Source organism: Oryctolagus cuniculus, chromosome 9 (assembly GCF_964237555.1).
Source record: "Oryctolagus cuniculus chromosome 9, mOryCun1.1, whole genome shotgun sequence".
Taxonomy (NCBI): Eukaryota; Metazoa; Chordata; class Mammalia; order Lagomorpha; family Leporidae; genus Oryctolagus; species Oryctolagus cuniculus.
In genome coordinates, this window is record NC_091440.1 from 39903663 (window position 1) to 39923927 (window position 20265).

The 20265-nt window shown below is 38.7% G+C and overlaps 1 protein-coding gene across 6 annotated transcripts in view; it reads right to left on the reverse strand.

The window, feature by feature from the left end:
- PIBF1 (progesterone immunomodulatory binding factor 1) overlaps positions 1-20265 on the reverse strand; it is a 237684-nt gene that overhangs the window by 179559 nt on the left and 37860 nt on the right. For all 6 annotated transcript variants that reach the window (XM_070048728.1, XM_070048727.1, XM_051850615.2 and 3 more), the window contains exons 6-9: positions 13794-13927; positions 7698-7806; positions 7210-7391; positions 6006-6131 (exon numbers count right to left, since the gene is read on the reverse strand). In XM_070048728.1, coding sequence (XP_069904829.1) covers positions 6006-6131; positions 7210-7391; positions 7698-7806; positions 13794-13927 — 551 coding nt within the window. The remainder of the gene's footprint in view (positions 1-6005; positions 6132-7209; positions 7392-7697; positions 7807-13793; positions 13928-20265) is intronic.

A 20265-nucleotide genomic window follows, 5' to 3' on the forward strand; every position in this document is an offset into this window, starting at 1 on the left:
CATTGATTTCAATTTTTTTTTTGCACCACAAAGGTAGTTATCTTTTAATTCCATTTTCACACAGTTTTTCAATTATTCTTATATTATCTCATTTAGATCTCACAGGTCGTTCTGTGAAATAACAGTATTACTTTATCTTATAAAAAAGGAAATTAAACTCAGGGATATTAAGTGATTTATCCATTCAGCTATTAAGTGGTAGAGTATCTCTTTCATAATACTCCCACTCACTGAATAATGTCTTATTTCCAAATGTGACAGAGTCTGTAACACTTCAGTCACATAATACTTACTAAGCAAGAAGTTATTTATATAATAAATCTCACCCCTAGAGTGACTTTCACTCATTAGTTTCCAAAGCTCCTGAACTGGACTTAAAGGTAACTAGAACACAGAGAAAAAGGTATGAAACCAAACAGAGATTGAGCCACATCAAACAAAAGCCTTGTAATCCAACTACAGTGTTTTAATGTACATAGATACTTGGTTTTTCACTTGGCTTATCTCTTTCTTAAGCCTTTACATCTTCTACAATCATCCTCCTCTCTCAACCCCTTCACTTCAAAAACTACTGCAGGGACAGATAGATACCCAGAGCAGATGGCATGAGTTACACCTGATTTTTCTACATTCAGGAAGAGAAAATAAAACTCACTGTCTCATTATTTTTTGATATACACAAACTAAAGACAAAATATATTTCTTTAACTTATTTCAATTTCTCCTAAATATGTTTATTCAGGAAGAGTTAAGGAGACTAAGTACAAATATGCAAGCATATTTATTTGTACTTCATATATTTTAACTCATATTGTAAGAGCACACTTTGATATAATACAAGTAATTGACACAATATCTAAGGCCAAAGCAACAAAATCATCCAGACCCCCAAAACCAAATATAGAAATTTATTCTGAATTTCACGCTTTATAACAAGGAAGACAAAAATGCTTTTCTTAATTACTTTAAATTGTAAGTTTTCAAAAGAAATAATTTACAATTTATTTTTACCTTGTTGAAGGACTAGTGGGATATAAGCTCTAACTACAGTTAAACCTGACATAACAAAGAAACTATGTCCCCAAAAGACTCAATCACATAAAATTCAGGGTTGGATTACTGCGAGGTTAAAACGATACAGGCAAGCATAGACAACTAGCTGGTTGGGCGTCCCCATGCAACCGAGATCCACCTGGGCTCAGGCTGCAGTTTGGCACCACCTGGTGGCAACTGTCTAGCATCAACATTCATGGGATCAATTCTGAGACCTGTAGCTGATGGGGGTGTGCAAGGCAGCCCCAATTCACAGAATCTTCCAGTTAGATGGTATCCATTTTGTTGCAGACATGGGGCCACAACAATCCTTGGGACAAGGAAATATGTTTTCAGTTTCCAGAAATGGCTCTGTTGGTTTTTTTTCCCACAGGGCTTTACCAACTTACCTCTATCAACCACCTCAGAAAACAGAGGCTCATATATCTACATTTATGTGACGATGGGATGCATTACTTTCTTTTTAGCAAGAACAGATAGCAACCAAGAAGTCTGGAAACTCAATTTTTTTTTTTTTTGACAGGCAGAGTGGACAGTGAGAGAGAGAGACAGAGAGAAAGGTCTTCCTTTGCCGTTGGTTCACCCTCCAATGGCCGCTGCGGCCGGCACGCTGTGGCCGGCCCACAGCGCTGATCCAATGGCAGGAGCCAGGTACTTATCCTGGTCTCCCATGGGGTGCAGGGCCCAAGCACTTGGGCCATCCTCCACTGCACTCCCTGGCCACAGCAGAGAGCTAGCCTGGAAGAGGGGCAACCGGGACAGAATCCGGCGCCCGGACCGGGACTAGAACCTGGTGTGCTGGCGCCGTAAGGCGGAGGATTAGCCTAGTGAACTGCGACGCCGGCAACTCCATTTGACTACACAGCAAAGTTTATGTGGTTATGTGAACTGCTTAAAAATAGTCATCTACTTTACCAAAGAAATAATCCCACAGATGTTGTTATTAGCTCAGTCATCAAAAGCCTAAAAATCTGTAACAAAAGCGAGCCACAGAACCAACAGCACTGTTTGTAAAACAGAAATAATATTACCTATAACAAGGGTCTCTCATACTGAGATCTTTCTCCTGGGTGATTCAGAATTATATAGGCCTACTTTTCTATTTAGATATCCCACAGATACTTAAAATGAAATTATGTTTTCCTTTGAAGGCCTGATATTTTGCCAATGTTTTACAAACTGCAATCACCATCTATGTGGCTATCCAATTCAGACACCTGGGTGACATCCCTAACTTCTTCCCTCCAATCCAGTCTAGTCACTGAGTCTTCTTGGTTCTCTCTCTCCTACACATTTTTCCAAACTGTCCTGTTTCTGTCTTCTCTACTTCCACAAATCCAGTTTCATCACCTCCTCTCACCATGATAATGGAAATTATCTCCAGCAGTACACTCCTCCAGCCTGTTCTCTGTGTTGCAGTGATTTTGTAATAAAAGAGCAGATCAGATCATGCCCTTTCTTACAATCTTTCAATTCTTCCCCACAGATCTCACACAGAGCTCCAAAGGCATGATTTGATCCTGTTTCTCTTCTCTGTTTCATCTCTTATAACTCCCTGTCTTTCAGTTTATGCCTCAGTCATAATTATTTTCAGTTTGCTCAACAAAGCTTCATCTTTTTGCACCTCCAGGTTTTTACATATGCTGTATCTTCACTCTCCCAATTCCCTGCTTTCCCATGACATGCAGTCTTACTCTCCATCATACACAGATGTCAGCGTTGAGTACTGCTTCCCCCATGAAGTCTTTCCTGATTCCTCCCTAAGGCTGGGGTTTGACACTCAGGCGGTTTAATCCTTTGGGCCCCATCATGTTCTCTATTATGATCATATTTATGATAATTGTTTCTCGATTTGTCCTCATCCTTCATTACCCTAACAGCTTTGTACAGGCAAAGGTCATCACTTACATCTAAGACAGGCAGAAAATGTTGCTCTGAGAACTAAACAAGAGATCAAACATAAAATTTTTTAACATAACACATATAACAGGTGTGTATACCTCTTCATTAGGCCTGCTTTTGAGCCCTAAGAGCAAGTAATCATAAGGTACAAGATCCTTCCTTTCTAATATACGGCTAGCACTAAGCAAAACTTTCCAAAATGATGAACAATGTGTTTGGAATTCTCTAATCTGTCTGGATGTGTCTCTTTCCAATCTCCTAATGACCCTGCTACTCTAGGTATGCACACTCACTTAAATGTCATCAACAGGAAGAGACAACTAAGTGCAACAGCTAATTAATCTGAAAACCATGTTATGGACAAAAAAATATGTATACAGCATAACTCCATATGTAGGATATTAATACAATTATAAATAACTGAACTATGTTCTACAGAGATGCTTATTTACTGCTAACATAGATGACAAATGCATAAGGAAAACAAAAGAAGTTATCAGCATGCAAATGGAATAGTATTCATAAGTAGCCTTAAGGTAGGGAAGAGTTAAGCAGTTCAAAGGGTCTCAATTGTTTTACTTCTTGATTTGGATAAATGGTATTTAATTAAAATTATTTATTAAATGCATGCAAAATTGTTTCTGAAAATCTGTTATATCTTACATACACATACATGCAAACATTTATAAAGGAAAAAAGGAAAACAATCACAGTAAATGACAAAAAAATTATATTTGAATAGTGGTTCAAAATTTCTTTGAGCTACTTTGGAAAATACCTTCTCAGGATTCAAGATATGAATCATATGAATCATCAAGATATGAATGATTTCAGAGGCCTTGATCCTAAAAATGGTTACAGAATTCCCACAGGTAATTTAAATATTAAAACACAGATTAAGTATAAGGAAGCCCAGAAGTGTTTTTATTTTTCCTAAAATGAGAAGTTCATTTAAAAAATAATGTAATATGTCTAATATTTTTCCCAAAACATAGACATTTTTTGTTTCTGCTTTGCAGTACTCAAAGTCATTTAGTTTGTCTACTGGTAATATAGCATTGAATAATCACCTAGAATTTTTATATAACAAAATTCTTTGCCATTTTCATTATAAATACTATTCTAAATTATGACTATACCATAATTCTCTTACAGATCAAACAGAACAAGAGCAGAAGTAAACATCTATAAATGCAACAATAAATTATTTCTTTTTGTTTGGTGTTTTTTGAAAATATACTTCCAGGTAGACTTCTTTTTTTTTTTTTTTTTTTTTTGCCAGGCAGAGTTAGTGAGAGAGAGAGAGAGAGAGAGAGTGAGTTATAGACAATGAGAGAGAGAGACAGAAAGAAAGGTCTTCTTTCCATTGGTTCACTCCCCTAATGGCCTCTACAGCCAGCGCTGCACCGATCCGAAGCCAGGAACCAGGTGCTTCCTCCCGGTCTCCCATGTGGGTGTAGGGCCCAAGCACTTGGGACATCCTCCACTGCACTCCTGGGCCACAGAGCAGAGAGCTGGACTGCAAGAGGAGCAACCAGGACAGAATCCGGCACCCCAACCGGGGCTAGAACCCAGGGTACCGGCGCTGTAGGCGGAGGATTAGCCAGGTGAGCCACAACACTGGCCTCCAGGTAGACTTTTAAAAATAGATCAAACAGTTGCTCCTCTTCCAGTCTAGCTCTCTGCTGCGGCCCAGGAAGGCAGTGGAGGATGGCCCAAGTGCTTGGGTCCCTGCACCTGCATGGGAGACCATAAGGAAGCACCTGGCTCTTGGCTTCAGATTGGCGCAGCGGTGCCAGCCTTAGTGGCCATTTAGGGGGTGAACCAATGGAAGGAAGACCTTTCTCTCTGTCTCTCTCTCACTGTCTAACTCTGCCTGTCAAAAAAAGAAAAAAATAAAAAATATCAAACAGGTAACTAAAAATTAATTCATGCAAAATTTATGAAGAAAATAATGCTTTCATTTTTATTTAATTCATAAGTATCAAGTCATACCAAGAAAATATCCTAAAAATGTTGTTATAAGTTGTATATCTACTACTTTAGCACCATAAACAACACAAAAGAAACTCTAGAGGAAATTATATCACTCAAAAAGATTTCAGCATTATAAAAATGTCTTACACTCTCCATGTTAACATAATTTAACAGTAACTTAAAAATACCTTTGCCAATTTACTACCCAAAGAATAATTCTACAAATGTAGTTTTTACAGTGGAGGCATTTATAAATACTATATTAATACAGCAGCTTTTTGCTCTGGAACTGAAGGATTGAAATTCCAAAGTTTCTGCTACTATACTCTCAGTAGAAATGACATGTTACAATGCTAATTATAGATCACTGAAGTCTGATTTAAAATCTTGCTGACAACAATCAAAATAGCATATACTCAAATCAGTGCTGATAATCTACTATGGCAATTAAGCCAACTTCAAAATAATTTTTCTGTTAAAATACAAACTTCTAAAAGCCATACGAAGTATAATGATTGTATGTAAAATCAAGTATCACTGAAATAACTAGCATTTATTTCCCCCCAACATAGGTAATCACTAAATAGAGGGACTACACCCAATATATAGTGGTCTAAAAGTAAGTGCATGGGCAAAAATATTTCTTCAGCATTATCTAACATAATATCTTTCAGGGTCAGTAGTGAAATCAGGCATTTGAAATATTTCAAAGTACTATTTCAGCTTTTAAAAGTTTCCAGGAGGAATTCTTGGCATGTTATAGGAGAAACTATTAGTATCTCTTAGCACCCTCTCATTTCCTTTTCTATACCTGTCCTCAATCTGAATTGAGGTAAAAGCAAAAAGACAAGTTATCAGGGTAAAAGAGGGAATGGGAAAATCACTGTGACAAGGTCTAAAGACCGGCAAACCCTGTACCAAATATTTTAGAATCTTAATAGTCCTATTTCATTTATATTTATAGTTATGGAAGTATTTTTTACCATATTAAAAATATTTAATTTCAATAAAATTCCTATAATCGCCAAAGGGGAAACCCTGCCACACACATACACACTTTTTTTTTTTTTTACCTGTTTTCTCGTTCATACATTTCCCTAGAGGCACTTCGAAGTTGATCAATTTCTTGATTAGTTTTCAATTTGATTTGTTCTAGTTCATCATGTAGTTTATTTTCATATTCTGCTTTATAATGGTCTCTGCAAGGAGTCAAAAAGAATATTCATGAATTCTTTTCTGTGTGAAACAAATGGGATTTTGCCCTCCATGTAAGATTTAACAGCTTATATTGAGTATGTTTCATAGATTTTGTTACTTGGAAAAGTTAACTATTAAATATAAAGTTGTATAATCCCTAAAAATAACTGTTCCAAACTAGTTCCATCTAAGATCTCAGTCTGCTAAACACTGCTTAAAAGGCTTAATTACTATACAGAATGTTAATCATTTATGTTGGATAATTATTCTTCTTCAAAAATGTTTTACAAATAGTTTTTAATGCATGTGGTCAGGGCTTGAAAACTGATGCATACAGAATACCCTCATTTAAAAATAATAATCTAGTGTGGTACATGTTGAGCCATGAACACTACTAACAAAAAAAATAAAGGCAAATGACTCTGACTCTTCATAAAACCTTTCTCTGCTAGGACTCCAATCTTAACCACATGGTATTCTTTTAGCAAAGCCAAGTTACTACATAGGATATTAGCAAGAATGGTATAAACCGATGAAAAAATACTACAGGTTAGGGGAAAGGTTATGAACCTGTGAACTGTTCAAGGTGAAATTTAGACTTTTAGCTTCTGAGGTGCTAATAAGAATAAATTACTGTAGCTCATTTACACAACTAGTAGAAGAGAGAAGGCAGGACTGAAACCCAGGGAATCTGATTCAAAGACTACACAATACTCTCTCCTCATTCACAGTCAGGAAATCTTCAGCACACCAAGATTTGCCTCAAAGATACTTCCATAAAGATATTTATGGAGAGATCTTAGTTATAGAGAATTACAGTTATCTGTAATCTCCCTATCAAAAGTCTTTTACTCAGTACCTGAGAAACTAAAAGTCTTCAGATGTTTTTGGAAAACCACAATGTCTTTTAAAATGTTAACTAAAAAAGAATCTCTTGAAACAAAATGAATTATTATCTTAATATTGTCTCACAGACCTTAAAAACAGAATCACTAATCAGAATCACACAAACCAAGAGTTCCCTCAAAGAAGACGATGTTAATTTTCATCTGTCTACACGAAAAACAATGCCAATCTTACCTGGATGTTACGTATTTTTCATACATCTCTTCTCTGGCCTTTTTAGTTTCTTCCAGTTGAGTCTGAAGTCTTTCCAGGCGATCTTCTTCATGGGCACAGCGGACACTAAGTTCCATGTTCTGGCGACTGAGATACTCTTTATCCTTTTGCAGTAAAGTAACCGTCTGCCGTAAGGTGACTACCTAGGGGAATACAGAGACAAACAGCAGAGCAGCAGCCAAAGCGATGCTCACTTAATTTTCAAATACTATTATTCGGCTGTATTAATTTCCTTCATCCTGCTTTCACTCATCACATATAAAGTCTCCTTTTTGGAAGGACTAATTCTTAACCCCACAATTTTATATCCAAAAAGACCTACTGAAACTTTTGTGTTTTTGGCAACTGCATCAAAAAGGAAAAGTGTTCCTCCCACAATTTTACTCCGGGCTATTTCCCACTATTACTATTGTACAATAAATTTCTAGTGATTCTGTTTATAGGCTTACCTCTTTGGATAATTCACTTCTTTCTTTAGCTTGAGTTATGTGAGAAGCTTCAAGTATTTCATGTTTTCTCCTAATCTCACTGACTTCCTGTTCAAGTGCATCACGTTCACTATTAAAATACAATTCAAATACTCATGTAAATTTTGCATCTCTATTACAGTGAACATTTTAAAAGGGTGGCTATACATCAAGAAACTGAACAGATACTAGGCAGTGGGGATGTCCAACATAAAGTATCTGTTTTTCAAACTTAACAGGGACTGTCCAAGACACTGTTCAGATAAACATCAATTTATTACCTTTAAAAATAAAACCATTAGCTACACTAACCAGTAAATGATAAAACTTTCTAAAGGTACCTGTGGTATTCTTTCAGTCAATCTTATTTTAAGGCCAAACTTTTAAAGAATGTATACAAGGCTCCAGGCTTTCAGTTCAATTAGGGTTAAGAACCCCTCCCAATTTATTACTCAGATTGCATAGTAGACACACAGGCAGATATTCTTGTGGATACTTCATTCATAAATTGTTTATGGTGACTCACAGGTTTTAATTTCCATTTTCAGATAAGCTCTCACCCCAAAATAGTGAAACCAAGAACTGGGCAAAGACCTACCATAGACATCTTAGAAATGAGCAAAGAAATAGATTTGTTTACTCTTCTCCTGTGAGAAGCAATGTCTTTGTAATATATTTCATTGACCCAAATGGTATTAAAAATTTTTTCCCAGTAGATTTCAATAATTCATTTAGAAAGTTTTTTCCCCTTGCTGGTTAACAACAATTCTGCAATGTTTATTGAAAAAAACTGAGCAAAGTACAATATAAAATGTAATAACCACCCATAATCCACTAATTAAACATTACTATCCATACTGATGAATCTTACTCTAAGTATTTTGGGCTTTTCATATGTAAATGTTTTTACAAGAATGATCCTAATCCTTTTGCTATGATTTTTATGTAGAAGTTATTATGAACTATTATTATTATGAAGTTATTATGAAGTAGTACACACATGAATTTGTAATTAATCCAGTTAACATTTATCTATTCTTGTACTGTTTTGTTTCTTAAAAGATAAAAGAGGTAAACTTGAGGCCGGCGCCGACGCTCAATAGCCTAATCCTCCACCTAGTGGCCCCGGCACACTGGGTTCTAATCCTGGTCAGGGCGCCGGATTCTTTCCCGGTTGCCCCTCTTCCAGGCCAGCTCTCTGCTGTGGCCCGGGAAGGCAGTGGAGGATGGCCCAAGTGCTTGGGTCCTGCACCCCATGGGAGACCAGGAGAAGCACCTGGCTCCTGGCTCCTGCCTTCGGATCAGCGCGGTGCGCCGGCCGCAGCGCGCCAGCTGTGGCGGCCATTGGAGGGTGAACCAACGGCAAAAGGAAGACCTTTCTCTCTGTCTCTCTCTCTCACTATCCACTCTGCCTGTCCAAAAAAAAAAAAAAAAAAAAAAGTAAACTTGAAGTCCTCTATATGTTCTTCACTATTACCTCTCTAGATATAAAAATGAATTTAGTATATTTTCATATTATGTATGCTTTTAAAAATAGTTTATCCATCAGTTGTAAACAGTATCATACTTACTTTGCAATATTTGCCAAATAGTATCTTGTCTTCCTCTCTTGGTGATATATGTGAATGAATATATTCAGTATACATGCACACATACAAAAATACATAACTAAACATGCATGCAAATTCAAACACATGCATTTCCCCCCGTCAACTATTTAAGGTTTATATGTAGACTTTAGGTTCATTTATCACTAAATGCCTATGTGAATCTCCTAAGAGTAAAGATATTCTCTTATATAATCACAGTATAATTATCTAATTCAGGAGACTAAGCATTAATACTATTATCTAATATACAACCCATTTTTAAAAAAATTTTTTTTAAATTTATTTGACAGGTAGAGTTATAGACAGTGAGAGAGAGAGAGACTGAGAGAAAGGTCTTCCTTCCATTGGTTCACTTCTCAAATGGCTGCTACGGCCGGTGGCTCTGAGTGGATCCAAAGCCAGGAGCCAGGCACTTCTCTCTGGTCTCCCATGCGGGTGCAGGGGCCTGAGCACCTGGGCCATCCTCCACTGCACTCCCAGGCCACAACAAAGAGCTGGACTAGAAGAGGGGCAACTGGGACTAGAACCTGAAGCCCATATGGGATGCCGGCACCGCAGGCAGAGGATTAACCAAGTGAGCCACAGCTCCAGCTCCCCATTTTTAAATTTTGGCGATTGTCCCAAAAATGTCCTTTGTTGCAACCTGCCCCGGATCCACTCCATTATGCCTTGCAACAGGATGTCATGTTTCTTTAGTCTCTTTTAACCTTCAACAGCTCCTTAGCTTTTCCTTCATTTATGATATTGACTTTTTGTAGAGCATGGGCCACCTGTATTATGGAATACCCCTTAATTCTCATGTCTGATGTTTCCTGATGACTAGAATCTGAACACTTCGGGCAGGTATATTATGGAACTCATGTGTCCTCCGTACATCACATGAAGAGGCACATGATACCAGTTTATCCTATTATTAGGGATAATCATTATGAAGTAGTACACTTCATAATATAGTCACTTGGGTAAGGTGTCTGTCAGAGTTTTCCACTGTAAAGCTATTGTTTCGTCCCTCATAATTAATAACTAATTTGTGGGGAGATACTCTAAGAGATTGTGTAACTATTTACTTCCCGCTACAATTTTACATAATGGTTTTAGGTTCCATTAATGATTCTGAACCAAGTATCACTATGAGGTTATACAATGGTCAATCTAACATACACATACATTTGATGGTTGGCATTCTATTGTAAATATCCCTTTTCACTGTTAACTTATTATAAACATGCACTCATGGGTTCCTAGTCTATTCACTGGGTTACAGTCCATTATCATCAACATTCATTTTAATATTCAAGTTGTACTCTATTATATTTGGCCATATGGAGCTTCTTCAAAATGGCAACTGTGGTATTGGTTTGCAATGAGAGGTATCAGTATGATCTTATCTACAGTGTATTAAGACTCTGCCCTCTCCCCTCCACTGCCTCTACCTACTGAAAGAGCCTAAGAATAATGACCAATCTAGAAATGACCATAGCACCCATCTTAATTTCTAAATAGTATTTCTCACTAAAAGGAATCAGGACTAGAGAAAGGGCAAGGGTAATGAAATTACAAAATAAAACCAGGAATATTATGTTATCCAGAAAGTAAGGAACTGCTAAAAAATACATTCAGAGGTAACAATTTTACTGCCACGTAGAATTATAAAAATAAATCACATTTTACTTTCCATTCTGATATTTAAAAGGACCTGAGTTCTCCCTAATAATAATACCAATTAACCTCTATAAATCATGTCAACTTGAGAATTTACTAAGCACATAAATTGCTACTTTTTCTTCCCCAGTTTATTTTGCATTTTTGTGTCCTGTCCATTTTTTTTAAACCCAGACACTGTACTGAGTTAACCACAAGGTTCACAATTTGAGGTCCTGTTGCTTGTTTTTCTATTCCATTTCTAGCACATGAAGATGCTTATCATGCCTTTTGATCAAGGCTATGTTTTTCTTTCTTGGTTTTTATTATAGAAAATGAAAACATACAAGTATGTAAAAATAGAGATGATATAATGAACACCCATGCTTCCACTACCCAGCTTCAATAATTATTAACTCATGACTCATGTTGTTTTATTTATCCTTCATTCATGGCCCCTCCGGATTATTCTGATGACTATGCTTTTTAGTTTTCTCCTTTTATATTTTATCTATCATTGTTATAGATTTATAGTGGAACAGTAGACATTAAAATATCAATGCAAAGTATTACCTTGCCATCACAATCTGTTCATTTTATCTTTTAAGATATACTTATTTATTTGCAAGGTAGGGTGACAGAGTTAGAGAGAGTAAGAGAGAGGGAGGGAGGGAGAGAAAGACAGAGACAGAGAGATCTTCCATTTGCTGGTTCATTCCCCAAAGGACTGCAATAGCCAGGTCCATGTCAGTCTGAAGCCAGGAGCCAGGAATTCCATCCTGGCCTTCCATGTGGGTGGCAGGGGCCCAAGTACTTGGGCCATCTTCTGTTGTCTTCCTAGGCACATTAGCAGGAAATTGGATGGGAAGCAGAGTAGTTGGGATTCAAAAAGTCACTCAATTATGGGATGCTGGCATTGTAGGTGGGAGCTTAATTCCATGATGCTACAATGCCAGGCCCTATTTCACTTTTAAATGTTTCTTTTGAAGTCCAGCTTTAATCAAGTCCACAGAGTCCAGCTCTCACAGGTTTCAAGCTCCAATAATTTTGGTATTTTGGCATAATGATATATACATAAAAATATGTATTATATGTTGGTCACGGTGGGAGTAGAAGTACTTTTGTTACATACCTAAATCTTTGCAAATTAAATTACAGTATTATCTAGCTTATAGTTTATACAATTTAAGGCACTCATTCATCTATTTAAAAATAATCACTGACTACTATATTTCAAGAATTATTCTGGGTGCAGGTAGATATAACAGTAAATGATTAGGATAATGTCATTCTATTTACACTTACAACGGGTCTTTTTTGAAGTACCCTCATATATAAATTGTGTGTGTTTATGTAAAGACTTTCACAAATACTTCTTCATTTGATCTTAGTTTTTATAGTACAGTTATTTGTATTTGCACCATCTCACAAATGAATCTCAGGACAAAAAGAGATTTACCTAGGAACACAGAGCTAAGCAGTTGTTCATTAAATTATTGTACAAACAATAGAAAAGTATATTCCAGTTAAATACATACATATACATACATATATATATATATATAATACCTACTTAGTAGCAACATATTGGGAAACACATATTCTCAGAATTTTACAAAAGAGTGAATGCCTTTTGTAAGAAACAACAACTGGGGCCAGTGTCTGGCATAGTAGATTGAGTTGCCACCATCAACTCCAGCATCCTATATGGGTGCTAGTTCAAGACCTGCTGCTCTACTTCCAATTCAGCTCCCTGCTAATGCACCTGGAAAAGCAGAAGATGGCCCAAGTGTTTGGGCCCTGTCATCCACATAGAAGAAGCTCCTGGCTCCTGGCCTTGGCCTGGCTCAGCCTGGCTGTTGTGGCCGTTTGAGAAGTGAACCAGCAGATGGAAGATCTCTCCCTCTCTGTCTCTCCCTCTCTCTGTGGCTCTGCCTTTCAAGCAAATAAATCTTCTTTTCTTTAAAAAAAAAGAAGAAATAGCTGAAAAACACTTTAGGGAAAAAAACCTGAAGAATTTAAATTGATTCTTTTACATAAAAGTAATCATCAACTCACATTTAAAATATTTACACACATGGGAATTTCCTATCTTCCTTTACATTAAAAAAAAAAGCAACACTTTCTAAACAAAAAAATATATCTGAATACAATTTAAAGGGGTGAGGAATGTTTGGCCCATAGGCCATATAAGCCCTGCGAAATCATTCAGTCTGGCCTTGCCAAGGAAACTGTAGGTGGGCCTTGAAATTCAATGAATGTACGGCAGGTTAAATTGATAATTCTGGATGGCCTGGGACTGATGATATCAATACCCAAATGGCCCTTGGCAGAAAAAAGGTTCCCCAACCCTGAACTGCCACAACTACATGTTGCTTGGCAAAAAAGAAAAAAGGTAAATACGAAATTAACAAGTTTGGTGGTGAAAACTCAGGTAACATGGGGCCAGTGTTGTGGCATAGCAGGTTAAGCTGCTGCCTACAACTGATATCCCATATGGTTGCCGGTTCCTGTCCCATCTGCTCCACTTCTGATCCACCTCCCTGCTAACGTGCCTGGAAAAGCAGTGAAAGATGGCACAAGTGCTTAGGCTCCTGCCACCCATGTGGGAGAATGGAAGAAGCTCCCGGCTTCTGGCTTCGGCCCAGCCCAGCCCCCACCATTGTGGTTATTTGAAGAGTGAACCAGTGAATGGAAGGTCTTTCTCTCTCTGTGTCTCCCTGTCTCTGTCACTTTGTCTTCCAAATAAATCAAATCTTAAAAAAAAAAAATAATTTAATGAATGTTAAAAGTGAGAACAATTGCTGCAGCTATCTTAATTACTTACCTCTTGACCTTATCATAGTTCTCTTGGCGATAGTCACCCTGCTGAATTAACTGTTTTGTGTCTGCTAATTCTAAGGCCAAACGCTGACATCTAACTTGCAATTCAGAATAGTTTCTTCGATCTTCCTCATATGTCTATAAATCAAAGAAATAATAAAACATCTCAAACATAGTTGGCCAAATTCTGTTTAGCTGTGAATGTTCTCATAATCAAACAAAAATCTTCAATTTATAAATCCTCTATTTATTAATTTTTCCCTACTCAAAGACAGATAATTTAAAAGTCACACCATAGCTTGTAATTTCATTTTTGTTTAAAACAAACTCTGTTTCTCAACAAACAAAATAAAACAATCCTGTTTTGGTTACTAGACTAATATGTAAGATGACAATGCTAATTGACATTTTCAACATTGAGTTAGTATTATATGCTAAAGGTACAGAAATGAATAATATACAGTCCTTGTTCTTCAGGAGCTCACAATTGAGAGATAAGGAGCCATACGAATACCAGTATCTCCATACAGTTCTAAAAGTGGTACTCAGCAATAAAGGAGTTGTGGGGCCCTCAGAACACATGTCTATGTTCCTCTCTCCTTCATTCTCCCCATACTAGCAGCACATGAAAAAAAGATGGTTGAAATATGGGGAGAGAGATGGAAGTGAAAACCTTACAGTGGATCACAAGGTCCTTCACCGTCTGGCCCCACTTTCTACAAGTTTTATTTCTCACCATTTCTCGTATCACATTTCGCCCTCCAATCCTAATGGAGACCTGAAGCTCTCTAAACATACCATGCTTCATTTCTAAGTTGTTGCCACTGCCTGAAAACCTGCATATAACCTGAATACTGGCCTCCTTTGGAGTACGGATCAGCTCACTGCACCATCACGTCAGCTTCTTTGAAGAGCACTGACTTTTCCTTGACCCCACTGGATCTCCATCACTTTACAAAACACCTGATCTATAGTAGGAATGAAACAAGCACTTCTGAATAGATTAATCAAGAAATAGATAAATATGAAAACTCAAACAGGAAGCAGGACACAAGGACTGAATTCCTACCTATTTTGTCCCTTTGAACTCATCAGATCTTGTAACCAACCATGAACTCCACACCCAAAAGCTGGTATGTTAAGTACATCCTGTCCTGATTCATTCCTCTCAAGAGCTGATCAGCTAAGTGTTGGTCACACTCGCTTCATAAAAATTGTTCTTCTGGGGCTGGCACTGTGGTACAGTGGGTTAAAACCCCAGCCTGCAGTGCCAGCATCCCATATGGGTGTGGGTTCGAGTCCTGGCTGCTCCACTTCCAATCCAGCTCTCTGCTATGGCCTAGGAAAGTAGTGGAGGATGGCCCAAGTCCTTGGGCCCCTGCACCCACGTGGAAGACCCAGAAGAAGCTCCTGGCTCCTGGCTTCGGATTGGCCCAGCTCTAGCCATTGCGGCCATTTGGGGAGTGAACCAGCAGTCTCTCTCAGACTCTACTTCTCTCTGTAACTCTGTCTTTCAAACAAATAAAATAAATTTTTAAATAAAAATTGTTCCTCTCTGGGGCCTGCGCAGTGGTGCAGTGGGTTAACGCCCTGGCCTGAAGTGCCGGCATCCCATATGGGCACCAGTTCAAGTCCCAGCTGCTCCACATCCAATCTAGCTCTCTACCACAGCCTGGGAAAGCAATAGAAGATGGCCCAAGTCCCTGGGCCCCTGCACATGCGTGGGAGACCAGGAAGAAGCTCCTAGCTCCTGGCTTCAGATCGGCATAGCTCCGGCCGTTGCGGCCAAATGGGGAGTGAACAATTGGATGGAAGACTCTCTCTGCCTCTCCTCTCTCTGTGTAACTCTGACTTTCAAATAAATAAATAAATCTTTAAAAAAAAAAATCGTTCTCTCCTACACTGAAGTTCCCCACGATAGCGGAATGTTACAATGGTATTTATTGTAAGACTACAGCTGAAGACGCTCTACCACTTCCCAAGAATGATGACATTGTGACTTACGTGCTGCACAGTATTTCAGACATGAGTCCTACAAGAAGCTCTAATTCCCCTGAAGAATGTTTTACTTTCCAAGTAAGTATTTTGGTATTAAGCTTAGGAAGGCAAACTCCAGAATGTAATTGTCTAGAATTGAATTACTGTAGTAAGATTTCGGCTGGTTTAGTTTACTTCTGTGTATTTCAGTGTTTACCTCATGGAGTTCTTGTGAAGATCATATCAAGTAAGATTGTAAAGTGCTTATACAACTAGCTAATATGGAGTAAATGCTCATTAAATCTAAACTAACATGGTTACAATGCTTCCTCTTTTGCTTTGGCTTACAAAAAGATCGTAGCCAAACTGACAGTTTAACTTTAGTAACTGCTCAAACACCATGATAAAATCCAGAGGAATATGAATAAAAGAAATATAAACATTTTAAAGGATGGACAAAAGACAAAGACCCCAAGGAACCTGAGAGAGGATTCACAGAGGCCAAGGGCGAGCCAGAGACATGTGTCAGGAACAACAGCCGAAGAGTGTGCTTTAAGGAGTCAAAGCAGTCATTAACACAGTGAGAAAAAAAAACAAACAACTAACACCCTGTAAACACTGACAGGCAGAGCCCTCAGGGACACAGCCCGAGAAACTAAAGTCAATATATCTGAATACTCAATGTGTTTTGGCTTATGTTATTTTATACACATTATATCACTTACATACACACTTAATTTTATGAGTGTGAACAAAGATTTTCTTATTTTCAGATGAAGATATGGGTTCAGAGTGGGGAAGTTTCAGAACTCAGAAAATGGAGTGAGGACTGCCATATAAGTTTGTCAAAATTAAACTATAAGCAACTCTTCCTATAGTTTAGTAATAAAAGTGGAGAAAGCAAGCACAGTGGCTGGATAAGAAAATATGGAACAAGCTTGAGTTTCAAATATTGGTGGAAAAACATTAATAGCAAAGAGGGATTAAGACTAGAGAAAAGGGACATATTTAAATGGAGGAAGCCCCTCAGAAGGCTTCAGGGGTTGGAATCCAGAGCTCAGATGCAAACATTAATTTTAAATCAGAAGCTATGCTCCCTAGGATTAGATTTTTTTCCCAGCTGAAAAACTATTTTTTTTTTAAAGATTTATTTATTTATTTGAGAGGCAGAGCTACTGACAGGGAGGAAAGACAGAGAGAGAGGTCTTACATCCACTGGTTCATTCTCCAAAGGGCCACAATGGCAGGAGCTGGGCCGATCCAAAGCCAGGAGCCAGGAGCTTCCTCCAGATCTCCTATGTGGGTACAGGGCCCAAGCACTTGGGCCATCTTCCACTGCTTTCCTACCCCACAGCAGAGAGCAGCCAAGACTAGAACCGGCGCCAATATGGGATGCTGCCGCTGCAGGCAGAGGCTTAACCTACTACGCCACAGCGCAGGCCCCTGACAAAGTATTAAACACTGAGGGGCCAGCTCTGTAGTGCAGGAGGTTAATCCTCCACCTGTGGTGCCCACATCCAGCTCTCTGCTGTGGCGTGGGAAAGCAGTAGAAGATGTCCCAAGAGCTTGGGCCCCTGCACCCACGTGGGAGACCTGGAAGAAGCTCCTGGCTGTTGGCTTCGGATCGGCTCAGCTCTAGCCATTGTGGCTATTTGGAGAATGAACCAGTGGATGGAAGAATCCTCTCTCTGTCTTTCCCTCTCACTGTCTGTAACTCTACCTCTCAAATAATAAAATCTTAGAAAAAATTAAAACTTGAATTTTTTACGTAGGTCTTACAATTTGCTTTGGGTCACAGCCGACTCCTAACCCCAATGCTTCACATGTTTATAGCATCTACTTGGTTTCTAAAGATGTTTGATCTTTTTCCATTTATAAGTTCACTAGAAACAGTAAGAACAAACAAACGAACAAATCAGAATGAGTGCAGATGGAAGTACATTTGTAGGTTTGGTAGCAGGAAATTTTGGGAGTTCTCATCTGAGGATTTCTATTTTTCTCTGTAAAATGAAATACCAAGTCACCTGCTGAGAGTGGAGCAAAGTGGAAAGCTGGGGATGTAAGGAGAGTGAAGAACCCCTTAAATAATCTCTGTGAAAAAAGAGGACTAGAAGAAACAGAATGAGAGCACAGCTGTGTGGGCCTGACTGAAGCTGCTCACAAGAACCTAGTGCTTGTTACTGCTGCTATGATTTTTGCCAGGAGCGTTCAGTTAGAAACACCGAGAGTTCAGATTTTTGCCAGGATGGTTTGACAAAAAGAAAGCAGAGGTGGAGGGGTAGTGAGAAGACATTGGCAAGAGACAGATTTAAGACTGACAACATGGGGGCTGGCATTGTGGCATAGCGGGTTAGCTATCACCTGCAATGCTGACATTCCCATATGAGCACCAGTTAAGAGTACGAACTGCTCCACTTCTGGCCCAGCTCCCTACTGGACAGAGTTACAGAGAGAGAGAGAGAGAGAGAGATCTTCCATTTGCTGGATCACTCCCCAAATGGCCAGGAGCTTCTTCTGGGTCTCTCACGTGGATGCAGGAGCCCAAGCACCTGGGTCATCTTCCACTGCTTTCCTAGACACACAAGCAGGGAACTGGATTGCAAGTGGAGCAACAGGGACACAAATCAGCACTCATATGGGATGCCGGCATCACAGGTGGCTGCTTTACCCACTATGCCACAGCACTGGCCCCAGATGGAATTTCTTAAAAGCTGGAAGTTGATGATTGAGAAACATGGAAATATAGGAAGTAGTATGTTATGTGGATCACTGAATTAATAACTTCAGAAGTAAATCGATTTTGAGTGACAAGGAATAGAATGTGACCTATGAGATGGAACATTAAAGCTTAGAGGGTCAATCACTAGGATTAAGAAGGTAACAACATCCAAGGCCAAGGTTTTAGATGAATCTCAGAAGCAACCCAGGGGGCTGGCACTGTGGTACAGTGGGTTAAAGCCCTAGTCTGCTGCACTGGCATCCCATATGGGTGCCAGTTCGAGTTCTAGCTGTTCTGCATCCAATCCAGCTCCATAATGAGCCCAGGGAAAGCAGCGGAGGATGGCCCAGGTCCTTGGGCCCCTGAACCCACATGGGAGATCCAGAAGAAGTTCCTGGCTTCTGGCTTCGGATCTGCTCAGCTCTGGTTGTTGCAGCCATTTAGGGAATGAACTAGCACATGGAAGACCCCCCCGCCCCACCCCCGTTACTCTTCAAATAAATAAAATAAATATTTAAAAAAATTCAGACATTCATTGTACTATCTTTAAAGGAAAAAAAAAAAAAAAAAGAAAGAAGAAACCCAGGCAGCAGCTGAGGTGGAAAGGAAAACTAAATCTAGAACAAGGATGCCACTAAATACAGAGGAATGTCGCCTTGGTGTGCAAATGAGGACGGTTAGCAGGCAGAGTATCCAGCTGACAGGACTGCCCAAAAGCAGCCAGAGATTTTGTGTGAGGGCAGAAGTGCAAAGACCTAAAAGTATAAAGATCTAGAGGTGACATCAACATTTGACCCTGAGATATGTGGGATATTGAACTCCTGGTCCAGTGAGTGGCTCTGTGGGAGGATACAGAAACATGGATTTATACACATTCACTCATATATACATAGTTGCATGTACATATATCATGTGTGGATACATAAATTTTCTTTAAGTACAAACAACACATGAACAAGTATGAGTATAAGCAGTTTAGTATAGGAATGCATATATTCTAAAAATCTCCCCTTAAGGAAAATACTAACTTTTGTATTTTGAAAACAAACAAACAAAAACTGATTAGCAACTAAAACAAAGGAAGGCACAGCAATGGAAAACAGGAAAAGCATATCTTCTCTCAAAATAAACCAAATCCCATGACTGCATGCAATGTTGTGGTCAGGGCTACAGGGAGCAGAAGACCATTTTCTCTGCTATCCTGTGGGAGGTCTCAGAGTCTCAGCTGAGTTAGATGGCCATCTTCTATTTTCTCCTAGCATCTGCTTCTTAACCTCTGTCAGAAAACACTTGGCACATACTGTGAGCAGCTATTACATGCCTCCCACAGCCGGAGATAGAAATGTAGGGGTGCTTTCCACAGTCCTAGAACCTAGCACTGCACCTATTACAGAGAGGCTTGCAATTAAAGCCCATAGAAACGGGGGCGAAGAAAGGACATTAATTAGACTGAAATAAATGTAGCAAAAATCTAGCCTTTTCAAAAGAAAGAAGTAGACATAAAATGGCCAGTCACCAATGCTTTCTAACAGAAAATTTCTACCTAATAGTAAATGGGTTCACAGCCAAGTTTCAATTTCCTTTTTTAATTAAAAAAATCAAAATAAAACAAAATTACACAGAGAAAATAAAGGCAATACAAGTCATTGAGAAGATTTCAATTGCTTGCTTGTTTTCCAAGTTTATGGAATGGAAGTCATTTTCTGACTGCCAGAGTTAATGTCATCTTTTCAACCTCCTAAATTATTCATACAAGGAAATTATACAAGGCTACCTCTAG